Raw genomic sequence first — 13104 nt, 5'->3', positions numbered from 1 at the left:
CGTCAGTGGCATTGCTGCACAGTTTACACTTCCGGTATTTCATGACAACGCGCCACGAGTGGCAAAAGCTCAAAAGCCTTAGGAAGTGGCAATTGTTTTGGGTTAAGTTCAGTATGATTGTTGTAAGCAAGCGTCACGTGGATTGGATTCTGAATTTTGTAAGCAATTTCATCACATTCTAGTGTAATTAGACTGTTTTGACTGTTTTGGTGATGATCTTCTGTCATTTGGACCACAAAGCTGGAGACAGAAATCAGAACTTGTCAAAGCATGTAGAACGTTGACTGTTGTTATGTTGGATATCTTTTGATAAAACCCATGTGGTGCTCACATCATTTATAATTATATGCGTCACCTGTATCCTACTGCTGGTCAGTCTGTTGCTTCAAGTAACAAAATAATTTGGATAAATACAACATTATAAGCTGATTACTATTTATTATTTGTTAATTTTATTTCGGTTTAACTTTAAGCTGCATTCAAGAATGTTCCACTCAGACGCTTCACAATGCTGCCCAGTTTATGGATTATGCCAGAGTGCCCAGAGTAAACCATCGGCCTTTGACAAGAATCTGACAAAATATTCTGAACATGTATACTGTAAAATTTATTTATTTTATTGAGATTCCTAAGTGACATACACCTTCCATAATAATTCATGGGCTGGCCTCCTCTCCAGCTGCATGTGGGAAGGTCTGCCTGCAATCTGTGGATGGTTGTGAGTTTCCCCTCAGTCTCTGGGAGGTTTCCTCCCACCGTAATGCTAACTGCCATTGAACATGGGAAATATTCTTGAGTACATCCCAATCAAGTAATCCGAAAATCCCATATCTAGTAATCCCAAACCATTTGCAAGCTGAATACAAGACACCAGGACAGCTATACAAGTACTGTCAATCACTTTTTGCCAGTAAAACGCCACGTTCTTTGATAAAAGCCTCATAAGTATCTGAAGTGTAAATATATTTTTGTAGCTTTACAAAACTTTAAATTGTATTTACATGAAGTTTAACATGTGCATTTGTTTTCTTTTTTCTAGCTGCTACTGGTGATTGTTCTATTGGCTTGGGGCTATGTCATAGTGGCTGGGCGATTTGCATCATTAAAATATTTGCAGAAAATATGAGCCAAATGCCCAAATGTTGAACCAGGGACAATAGCTCACAGGATCCACACTTTCTGAAGTGGCTTGGCCAAAAACGTTTGAGAATGGAAGTTATACAGGATAATGCTGCTATGCTGAGTAACTATGAGGTGTTCTCACTACTGCAGGATATTCAGCATGGGAAAAGCCAGGAGAAACCAGGGAAGCACCAAGAGCAGTTATCTACCATTGTATACGAGACAACCAAACACTTGGGAAACACAACATGTGTGCATCAAACCCCAGAGGTCATACAGAACTTTATGGAAGCGCTGAAGCCTTACAAATTAACAAAGGCAGAGAAGTTGCAACTGCTGAACCATCGGCCTGTGTCTGCTGTTGAAATACAGTTGATCGTTGAAGAGAGTGAGGAACGATTGACAGAAGAACAGATTGAGGAACTGTTGCTGGTTGTAGAGAAGTATCTGCCTGGGGGAGAGCAGGAAGAGGAGGTAGGGGAGGAATACCAGCAGATGGAATACCATTAGGATTGCTTAGGTGGTGACATAGGAGGAAATTACGTGTACAAGGAGGTTGGGTATATAGAGATCAGTCAGAGGCACTAAGGCCCTGTGAGAGAACTACCAGTGGGTATTCCAGGTCAGCCAGTGACCTGTGACACAGCTACCAGTAGGAAGAGTAGGTCAGCTAGTGATCTGTAAAAGCTCTAACAGTGGATAGAATAGGTCAGCCCATGACCTGTGAGAGAACTACCAGTGGATAAAATATAAGTGATCTATGAGAGAACTATCATGGGATTGAATAAAGTACAATTAGTTGGTGACCTATAAGGGAATTACTTGTACAAGGAGGTGTGGTATATGTAGGTCAGTCATGGGACCCAGAGGACCTTTGAAAGAACAACCAGAGGATGTAGTATAAGTAGAGAGTAACCTTTAAAAGAACTACCATGGTATACAAAGTGCCATGGGTCAGTCAATAACCTCTGTGAGAACTACTGGTGGACAGAGAATAAATTAGTCACTTGTGAGACAATACACAGGAAACTGATGTACAAAGTAGGTCACTCAGTAACACATGGGAGAACTATCCGAGAAGTGATTAGAAGGCGGTCACTTATGAACCAATCAGGGTGCTACCAGGAGGTGAAGCATAAGTGCATGTGTGTACAGATGTGCAAATTTTAATCAATATTTCAAGCTAATGATATCCTTGGCTCCTTTCTTACATGTATCTCTCTTGGAATGCCGTGCTGGCTCTTTCAAAAAGTGGTCTCTCCTATTAACAATATTCATCTGTCTATATGACAAGAATTACCAGTGGCACAAATGTACAATACTGTAAATCTTCAACCTTTTCGCATATTTGCAAGATGTTTATTCAAGCATTTTCTGAGGGCATTATTCTATTAAGAAATAAATTTATACTTTTTGTGAGGCCCTGAAATTGGCCAAGCCAACCAGTGTAGTTTTTTCCCCAGTATCAAATTTAAAATGTGCATAAATGGAGATGAAAGTTGTTTTTTCATATGTGAAAAGGTTGAAGAAGTAGTATAAGACAGTGTGTTAAGTAGATGCTCTTCAAGAATTATGTTTCCAAAAGAGATAATTTTCACCACTGGCCTGATAAGTTCCATTTAGCTACATGTATAAATAAAATGATGTTTATCTACCAATTTATACCTAGGTATGATACAGGGACCAGTTGCTCAAAAGTTAAGGTAGACCTAAATCTTAATACTACTCTCATCTTGATGCAAAGTTAATGTGGCCTTTGTCCAGTCTAAAGGTAATACCAGATCTGCCAATCACTGATACACTTTTAATATACTACTCTCATCTTGATGCAAAGTTAATGTGGCCTTTTGTCCAGTCTAAAGGTAATACCAGATCTGCCAGTCACTGATACACTTTTGAACAACAGGGCTCTAATATGGGATGACTGGTTTGGTAATTTTGTTATGGGAGTCTCCCATATACATATGTATGATACATAATTGGTGTTTAATTAGGAGTTAATTTTTGATTTACATATCTTACATGTATTTAAAGTTACAATTTATTTTCAGTTTTTTCCAAAGTTGTCCTTTCTGTGGCCAAATAAATGTTCTGTTGTTATGCAAACTGAAATCAATTTGAAGGCATTTTATGTTCTGTTAGCTTCTGCAGCTAAATAAATGTTCTTTTAGTATGCAAATTGAAATTTATTTGAAAACACTCATATGTTGTTAAATTTCTCTTTGTTTACACCTAGAACACCGTGTGTTTCCCCTGGGCTCTGACCGGTTTCTTTCCACCATAATGTTGGCTGCCGTGGTATAAGTGAAATATTCATGAGCACAGCCTAAAACACCAATCCTTAAGGCTTCTTGTCCTTGAGGCTAGCAACTTGCAGAATACAGGTTTACCCACTGATCAGCCAGCATTACCCTTATATGGAAAAGAAAAGGGATTTGTAGCAAATAATCACTCCAGGTTCAGCCAGGTTTACTAATCCACCAGACAAAACATCTTGTCAGTCCTTCTAGGCCCTCACTGACATGACTACAGCACTCAGGTCACCCCAGGTTCAGCCAGGTTTACTCCTCCACCAGACAGGATCAGTTGGTATATCTAGGCTCTGGCTAACATGACTACAACACTCAGATCACCCGTTTACTCCTCCACCAAATCAGTCAGTACATCTAGGCCCTCACTGACATGACCACAACAGTGAGGTCACCCCAGGTTCTGTCAAGTTTACTCCTCCACCAGACAAGATCAGTCAGTACATCTAGGCCCTCACTGACATGACCACAACAGTCAGGTCACCCCAGGTTCTGTCAAGTTTACTCCTCCACCAGACAAGATCAGTCAGTACATCTAGGCCCTCACTGACATGACCACAACAGTCAGGTCACCCCAGGTTCTGTCAAGTTTACTCCTCCACCAGACAAGATCAGTCAGTACATCTAGGCCCTCACTGACATGACCACAACAGTCAGGTCACCCCAGGTTCTGTCAAGTTTACTCCTCCACCAGACAAGATCAGTCAGTACATCTAGGCCCTCACTGACATGACCACAACAGTCAGGTCACCCCAGGTTCTGTCAAGTTTACGCCTCCACCAGACAGGATCAGTCAGTATATCTAGACTCGGGGTAATCTGACTGCAACATCCACGTCACTCCAGGTTCAGCCAATTTTACTCCTCCTCCACCAGACAGGATCAGTCTGAAGGCCTATATCTCGACTCCAGCTAATCTGACTACAACATTCAGGTTTAACCAGGTTTACATCTCCACAAGCGGGAGTATGTTGTTATACATGCAATGTTTTGTCACATGAAGATTTGTCTGCTCTCCTAAGGAAGCCAAGGTTTGAATAAATGATTACGCCTTAATGCCACTTCAGCATTACTGGGATTGCAGCTACACCTGACAACAGGATGTCATGTTGTCATTCTAATTCCAAATAGAATTTTAGAGATTATTTCTGAACCAAAGAAATTGTTATTTAAAACTTCTTTCACTGTAGCAAAGGTGGTAGTTTGCAAAGAATTTTAGAAATATACTGCAAGTAACCAAATTTTGGAAAATAAGCAGACTTCTCAGAACTGTACACCGAATGACTTCTGTGGATCGTAAAGGACCTAGAATTTCATCTCTAAACAGTGCATTTTAAAGGAAATACGTCATAAATTATTACTTTTGCAGCTGAAACTTATTTTCAGTTTCATCCAAACAAACCTCAAAACACCTTTTCAAGATCAACAGGATTCTCAATCTAACAAAATGAGTATCTTAGTGATGGGGAGAAATTTTAGGTCATTTGTCAAGTACTTATTTTTCTCTATCTCTTTTTGTAACATGTCTCTAGCACAGTGTTGTAGTGATGCAGCACTACAGTCAGTCTTGGAACTGGTTTGCATGTAGACATCATTGTGATAGGACCTAATGTTGAAAACAACGCTGATATATTCTTAGTGCTGCCTCAGTGTCACAGTATACAGACATCAGGCTCGTCTATATCAGACCTGTACTGTTTGTATGCTTTGGGTTTAACGTCGTACGTAACAATTGTTCAATCATACAACGATGAGGAGTCATTAGGTGTGATTATATATATTGTGTCTTCTTGTGACAGGGTGAGTAAAAGTGCTGCCTCCACTGAAGTATCATGCCGAAATCACCAGACATGATGCTCCACCCTGTCACATTATACTGACCAGTTATCAAGGCACCAGTTTTAAGGATTTTATTTATTTATTTGATTGGTGTTTTATGCCGTACTCAAGAATTTTTCACTTATAAAACAGTGCCGCAGGTTGCTGGCAGACTTCACCACGTACAGCAGGAGAGGAAACCAGCATGAGCTGGACTTGAACTCACAATGGCTGCATTGATGAGAGGCTCTTGTGTCATTGCGTCGCACTGGCGTGCCACGAAAGCCCCATAAGTGCAAACGTAACACCAACACATAGAATATGTCAGATGAAAAACCATGCATAACATACTCTACACGAAAATTGATTCTTAAGAAAATGTTCATGCAAGTAAAATGATTATATTGTGACCAGTGACGTAATGTCAGGTTTTTGCAACTAAACACTGAAAACTGGAAGTCTTCTGCATTCAAAATGCATATATCCAGCACTAAGAAGAGACTGTAAAAGGAAATATTATACATAAAATATATGGGTGTGATGTAACTGATACCTAATGTTTCCCAACAGATAACAAAGAATCTTGTATAAGAGGATTTGACTCAGTCAGACACCTAAATGGACTTTTTTTACCATACAATGCTGAACAGTTTTACATCTGACATTTAGTTCTTTTCACTGTTTCCCTTCTCTTTAAACTTAATGTGATATTGCTGGACTGGATGTAGTGTATCATTTTTTTTGTCTAATGGATGGATCCAACACATCCGATGTCCAACTCCTCGTGAAAATGTAACTTTTCATTCCATTCCTGGTGAAAGCAATTGTGACGACGTGACATCACACAAAGATTGAACATTTGTGACCAATGTGTGGGACATCCGGTTAACCTATTTGCAACAACACTGCTTATGATTGGTCAACTGCATGTTCTTGATTGACAGTTAGGCAAGGTCTAGAAAGCTTTTGTTAAGAAGGAAATAAAATCCAATCTATATTTCAAAACAATTGGCTATATTGAATTTATTATTATTATTATTATTTTTAATTGAAGAGTTTCAAATCACATCATAAACAAATTCACACAGTCAAGTATCCTGCAATGTCATTAGCACTATTAATGTGGACAGATCAGCTGTGTGGCCAGACCTCTGAATAATTGTCGGTATTAAAGTCAAAAAAGTGCACACATCTTGAATCTGGAATATGACTACAGTCTTTGCAAAAGTTTCTACGCAGCACTGGTTTTTAGATCTCTCAGAGCTGTTCGTGACTTGAATCCTCTGTCAACAAAGTCATCATGTGCTTTTGGTGGCAGGCGTTGATCCTGTGAAGATGAAAATTGTCAGTGTTATTGATAATTCATCTGAGTTTACTTTTCTTTCCACTGTATTCTGATTTGTATTTCGTATATACAAGTGGATTCATTTTGAATTTTGAACCAGAAATGAACTTAACTCAAAAGAGGTAGGGTACAATGTAAAATTCTCAAACAAGGGGGAGAGTTGAGATATCCACTGCCTATGACGAATTTGCATGTTGGTTACTGTCATTTACTACTGCACGGTCCGAGTTGATGGCAAGATGACAGAAGAGGGTGATTAACCCCCTTCCTGTTTTATTACTCTGATGCTAACCCTCGCCACGTGGGGTGAAGTCACTGACAGTGAGGTGTGCAGACCTTATAAGTAGTACATGTAGATATATAATTATAGTACCCACAAACTCAACCCAAGAAAGGATCAAGTCAGGCCATGACTATTACAAACCTGCAAATTTTGTCACACTGCAGACCTCAATATAATGATGGTTTGAATTACATAAAAGTAACCTCTTACAGCACTATATTTGTACATATGTATTTCAGCTACTGGCGATATAGAAAAAAGTGCACGCTTTACGTCTAATGGTATGCAAATTTGCCACAAACGTAATCTACTTGTAGCCAGCCAGGTGAGATTATTTTTTGTCATTCACTGGCACAAATGATGTCAATGATGGACGGACACATGGAAATTTCGAATAATGTGATCATAGGTGGCTTGTACCTAGATGAAAACAATCAGTTTGACCATTTCATCCGACAGAACTCAATCAACAATAAATTAAGTATTCATGTTTATGAAATATGGGTGGAAGTTGACAGGAATCCTTCAAATTATATCAGAATGACCAGGAAATGTTTAGCTGCAGCATGACAAACGCATGTGTGTAGGTGTCGTTTTAATCTTAGTTTGACATCTTCATCTGATGGCAATTTGCAAGTATTAAATTCTGTTATAGTTTTGTACATGAAGAGCAGTTACAAAGACATTGGACATGACACCCCATATGTGTATTAAAAGATAGGCTACTGGGTAGTTATCTCAAGGGAGTTTTCTCTGAGGTTTCAGTTATCACAAAATGGTGGTCATAAAACAGTCAAGGTGCACCTGCTGTGAAGTACATGTACATGTATTGAAATCATTATGATTAAATAATGTGAACTTCAACCTACTGTTACCAAATGAGTAGTAGTACACCAGAATGAAAAGGATTAAAAAAAGAAGAAACACAAAGACTTCTGAACCTTAAATAACCTTTTCAACTGCCCCTACAATCGATGTTTCGAAACATTCCAAAGGAATTATCGGATGTAATTTGCACAGGTTTATGCAGTTAACATCTTTAGTGACACGAAAAAAGTGCTTTTCAGCAAATTGGAGGTTGAAAAGTTTAAAGATTTCCAGTACATCAATTTGAGTGAATCCCACAGCACAGTGTGAAGTATCCCAATCAGCACATATTCCTGTATTTGCATGAATCCTCACAAACAGCATCTCCAACTAACTGCTTTCTCAGGATTCCTACACTTTCTAAATTTCAACTATCTAAGCTTTTTTAAGATTTTTCCATATCCAGAATTCACATTTCCCATGCAGTGCTACTTATACACTCTTACCTTAATTCTTTTAACTTTTGGGACAGATCTTAGCAGTGCTGAATATTACATTTCTTTCCCAGCTTTTTGGAAAACTAAAGATAGGAGTATGTTGTTCATTAGTTGGTGTGAGAAAAAAAGAAACTAAATATTCCTGTTACAATTACATGTACACTGGCTAAAATAAGCAGACCAGGTGTCCCAAAAGATAGAAGAAGTAGGGTAAATCAATGTAATATGACCTTAATTACTTCAATTCTCTCCTTTACAAATGCAAAAGCAGCATAATAAGCAAATTTTAAAGATGCTTGAAAAGAATTTCTGTCAGGCATAGTATACACAGTAGCTCATGTTGATTCTGTGGTCTCCATTTCAAGGCGTTTCCCCATGACAAATCTGTGTATCTATACTTACATACAGCATTTCATCGCGATTCGTAATTATATCCCAGCTTTCATTCTTCTCCCAAGTCTGAAATAACAGAGTAAAACATTAAAGAAACTACTTCTATCTTCTTCAAACTTGTTATTTATATTAATACTCTCTGCTTGTCCTCCATCTCTGTTACTTGATACATCATGTATCATTATGTTTATATTATTACCACAAAGAGATAACACAGTCTGCACGTGTCCAGCATGAAAGACATCCAATCGAGTAACAATATCCCAGATACCAATCTCATCAGTCCTTTCAAATGGCTTTAAGATAAGCACTGCACAAAATCAAGAAGTGTCACTGACAGCTGTTTGTTTGGCAGTTTATTCATTCACTTAATTTATTAGATTCTACATACTGAAATTCTTCAACGTTTTCACATTTTTGCAAGGTGTTTATTAGAGCATATTCTAAAGGCATAATTCTTTGTACACTGATAAATACTTTCAATGAATCCCTGAACCTGGTCAATCCAACCAATAAAGTTTTGTCTCAACAATTTAACTATAAATTTTCATAAATTACACTGAAAGTTGCTCTTTCATATGCGAAATGGTTGAGGAATTAGGGGATGTATTTTTTCTTATAATATATTTCTTTTTTCACTTATACCATGGTGATTAGTTTGGTGGGTGGAGAGGGCCTTAGAGCCCAGAGTAAAACCACTGTCCTCTGGCAAGTCAGTAAGGAGCCATATTAGTTAGGACCAGATTCATTTTTGAACCTGTCAAGAGACATTTTCATGTGTGTCATTCCAATATCTGAAATTAACAGCTTTGCGAATCATAAGATTACCCTGAATTTGGCCTTGAATAAGTAGTCGAGTGGTGTATAGACTTGCATGTCATACTGGTGAAAGAGGTTAAGTGGTTTTTGACGAACAAAACGCTACACAAATGGTCTCACAAGCACCACTGACAGCTTATTATTGCAGAAGCCCGACAATCAATAAGACGGGAGAAGTAGACATTCCTTGTCCAAGAAAGTTCTTCATTTCACTTGAATGAACTGAAATTACCTGGGATTGATCTAGAAATCATGGTGGATGCTCTGAACATGAAAATTATCAAATTTACACTGTGTATGTAATAAGAGTAAATGACAATGAATCGATGAATAAATAAATGTATGGTATGTTTTTCCACAAATTACAAAATGTAACTGGCTGGTTTTAAATGCCCCATACACACCTTGGCGTTGTACTTGAGATGGTAATAAAAGGCCCAGATACCGCCTAAGAACATCAAAGTCTTCGGAACCAAAAACCTTCCTGCAGCTGCACCGTAATTACCCTGAAAGTTTGGGAAATAAAATTTCTTCAGTTTGACTGAAATTATAGGTATTGCGACATGTTTTCCTTAATGTCATATTTTCAGCCTAACTGTAACAAGATAAAAAAAGTTGGACTTCTGATATGGCTCGTTTCAGATTATTCATGACCGGACATCTGCACATTTACCACTGTACACAAGCCAACACGTTTTATCTGTGCGGACATGGCAATAAAAACAGGATGTCAGAGTTAATAAAGAAAAAAGGCTTCATGGGTCCAAACAGTATTTTTTGGATGTTTTTTGACGTTCATAATTTACATATGTGTAGATTGTTATGTTGCCTTACATATGGTAGCTTCTGGTTATTATCTATCGCAATTCTCAAAACAATCGTCCAAATGTGTTCACTTCCCTATATCTTCCCTAGCTATCTTGCTGCTGCTACATGTTAGTGAAGTGCCTGTACGTCCGCGGTCTGGAATACAAATCTCAAAACAGGTAACACCTAGATCTTGTAGGTGCTGACACTGCTGGCTGAGCCAACAGACCCAACTATGCAAAATGTATATTACATATATAGCAAAGCACAGCAAAGTTTAAATGTGTTGCCATGATTAGCTTGCAACAGTCTCCATCTTGTCTCATCTGAAACTTGTAGGCTCTGGCAATGCTGATTATTCCAATGTAGCTGCGAAAAGGTAAACAGCCCCAAATGTGTCGCACTGACTGTAAGGAACATTAAGCGCTGTTCACACACACTGTAGACGCATTAAATCTTCCCTTGCATAAATCAGTAACAACCACATGTTCCTACAAATTAATTAACCTGGGATAAGGTGGGAGATTTCATAAACTAACATGGCTAAAAGATGGGATTTTACAAGAGCCATTCAGCTCACAGACATGACAGACTGGACTATGTGAATTGTATATTCTTTTAGCCGTAGTTAGTGTTAGTTGCAAGACCCCTGACCTTGAGCTTCAAGTTAAACAGGCTGCTCATAAAGGTATAACGGTGTGGCCGCCAAAACTGTTGCACACATATCTGTGCAGGTATGTAGTTTGCCTGGTAGGTACAAGGTAGCATAACTCTGGTACTAAAAATAAGGACGAGATAGAGATACGCAAACTAACACAGCTAAAAGGCAAGATTTTACAGTACTTGTTAGAATATACACATCTCGCATAGCCAAGTCTGCAGCTACCGTAAAATTACGCCTTTCACATGTTTTAGCAGTCAAGGATCAGTCAAGGCTGTGATCTTTTAATATGGGGTTTGGCATAGATCACAGCCGAGGAGTCATCTAGGTTAAAAATATTGGTATTCAAGAACAGCTTAGCATGGAGAAACTGCGCAACAAAAATACATGCAAAATGAACCAATACATGCATTAACCAGGCAAACCTCCAATAAAGTATGTCCACCAAGACATTCTCTGTTTCTCTGTCAATTTTTTCCGCATTCTGTAGCCTTTACGAACAATAAATCCATCATAATTCACACTTGTGCCTTATGCTCACATGCTGTGTCAACATCATGACCTAATAAATCAGGTTGTTCCTACCCCTGCATTCGTGGTTGACCATTCACAACATCACTACGTTTTGATCAGCTTCCTGTCAGTTTGGACAGACAGAGAGTAAAGTGACTGCATCAGAATTGAACGCAAAGGTAGTTCTTTGTAAGCATTATACCAGAATCTGGTCCACATACTTCCCAGGATATGTGTGGCCATCGGTTCCCGCTTATCAGATATCCCTAGACCGTGGTCTAGCACTAATGTGTTAGCCGCGTTAGTTCGCGGGAGCCCTCACCCTGTCTCGCCTTAACCAACATGAACTCGCGAGATTCCTGAAATGCCGACTCGCCTTTTTAAATATAATGTTGTATCTCATTCTACTGGAGTGCCAAGAAAGGCAACATCTCATGCTGATACCTCAGTGCCTGAGTGTCTAAATGTAACAAAAGTGGTTAGGCTACACATGCATATGGACTTAATCAGACTTAGTTGAAGTGTTTGACATTACCACAATTGGACGAAGAGCCCCAAAGAATATATCCCACGGCTTGCCGTAAATTCTTTTAACGATGTTTCTAGGTTTCAACTCAGGTATTTCCCTGGGTTCATGTGGAGACAGCTCTTGATCCTTCAGCCACTGACGTCTTAATGCACGGTCAGCATCTGTCATACCAGCCCCAGCGAGCCTTTGTCGTTCACGGGGCATATGTTCAATTGAGAACGGTGGATATTTGCTTCCTCTATTAATGTCATGTTGTACCATACGCCGTTCCTTTTGCCAAGGTTTCTCCAAGTCCTTGTCCGGCCCCGCCATCTTGATGCCCTAGTGGCGTTGTGGAAACAGGGGACGTAACTCTTACAGGCCCCGAGACAGGACTTGTGATCCTTGTGATCATAATTCTTTTCCAAAAATTTTCAAATTTAACAAAAAATTATAAGGATGATACTTATCACTGAGCGAGTTCAGTAGATGGAAGAATGAACGAATGGTAGAAATTTTTGTTGATTAATAGGCCACTCTGTACAAAAAGACTTTAGGTCATCCTGTCTCTTTTACAATTGCATGTCCAACAATATGCATATATTTTGGGAGAAAAAAATTGAGAAATAGTGGAATAATGACCTTGAAGTGATTGACAGCTTAAACAAATTTATCATTACACTGAGGAGAGAACCATCCGAATTACCGTATATTGCTAGGGAAGTAGTCTATATACAAATCTAGCTTTGGGGTAAAAGAACTGATTTTCAAACATTTCTGTGCAAACCCCCCGCAAGAAAGGAATATTAATCATGAAAAGGAGATGCTGTATTTCACCTTAAGTTTGGTACAAATGCACTTTCATAAGTGGATCAAGATCTTAAAATGATACTTTAGATGCAAACACTTAGGTTTTTCTGATTAGAAATTGATCAAAATTAAAATATATACTCTTAAGTGGCACAATTAGGTAGATGAATTAATGAGGGTCAAGCAAAATGCATCACCTGAAAAATGCTAAACTTCACGTGAAATACGGTGTGATAAATTATAATAATTCAGAAGCACTTCAGCTTGAAGAAAACTGGGAAACTACTGTGTACATCACTTGAAACATACTTCACCTACACATTCATCTGCATCACGTGTCATGATGCCAAACTCAAGATGGAGGTGTCAGAGCCACCATAAAGGGAGGCGCTTTAAACAATTTATAGACCACA

The 13104-nt window shown here is 38.7% G+C and overlaps 2 protein-coding genes across 3 annotated transcripts; one reads left to right on the top strand and one right to left on the bottom strand.

The window, feature by feature from the left end:
- The first annotated feature begins 40 nt into the window (after nucleotides 1-40).
- Nucleotides 41-3279, top strand: LOC135470493 (DNA-directed RNA polymerase III subunit RPC9-like). 2 transcript variants are annotated; one of them, XR_010444393.1, is made up of 3 exons: nucleotides 41-158; nucleotides 1040-2893; nucleotides 2985-3279. XR_010444393.1 is itself a non-coding variant. In XM_064749469.1 (2 exons), the coding sequence occupies exon 2, from the start codon at nucleotides 1210-1212 to the stop codon at nucleotides 1630-1632; it is 423 nt and encodes a 140-aa protein (XP_064605539.1). In that variant the 5' UTR covers nucleotides 41-158; nucleotides 1040-1209; the 3' UTR covers nucleotides 1633-2978. The 2 variants fall into 2 exon arrangements, 1 of the variants encoding a protein (XP_064605539.1); XM_064749469.1 differs by lacking the exon at nucleotides 2985-3279 and having other exon boundaries at nucleotides 1040-2978.
- A 2489-nt stretch (nucleotides 3280-5768) lies between these two features.
- On the bottom strand, nucleotides 5769-12214 carry LOC135470411 (uncharacterized). Its single transcript, XM_064749337.1, has 4 exons — nucleotides 11909-12214; nucleotides 9797-9898; nucleotides 8583-8639; nucleotides 5769-6575 (listed from the first exon to the last, which is right to left on the bottom strand). Exons 1-4 carry the CDS (start codon nucleotides 12212-12214, stop codon nucleotides 6480-6482), a joined length of 561 nt encoding a protein of 186 aa, XP_064605407.1. The 3' UTR covers nucleotides 5769-6479.
- Nucleotides 12215-13104: the final 890 nt, after the last annotated feature.

The sequence above is a fragment of the Liolophura sinensis genome, chromosome 7 (assembly GCF_032854445.1).
Source record: "Liolophura sinensis isolate JHLJ2023 chromosome 7, CUHK_Ljap_v2, whole genome shotgun sequence".
In the NCBI taxonomy this organism is placed as follows: Eukaryota; Metazoa; Mollusca; class Polyplacophora; order Chitonida; family Chitonidae; genus Liolophura; species Liolophura sinensis.
Note: the sequence above shows the minus strand (reverse complement) of the source record. Positions and strands in the feature narration are given on the sequence as shown.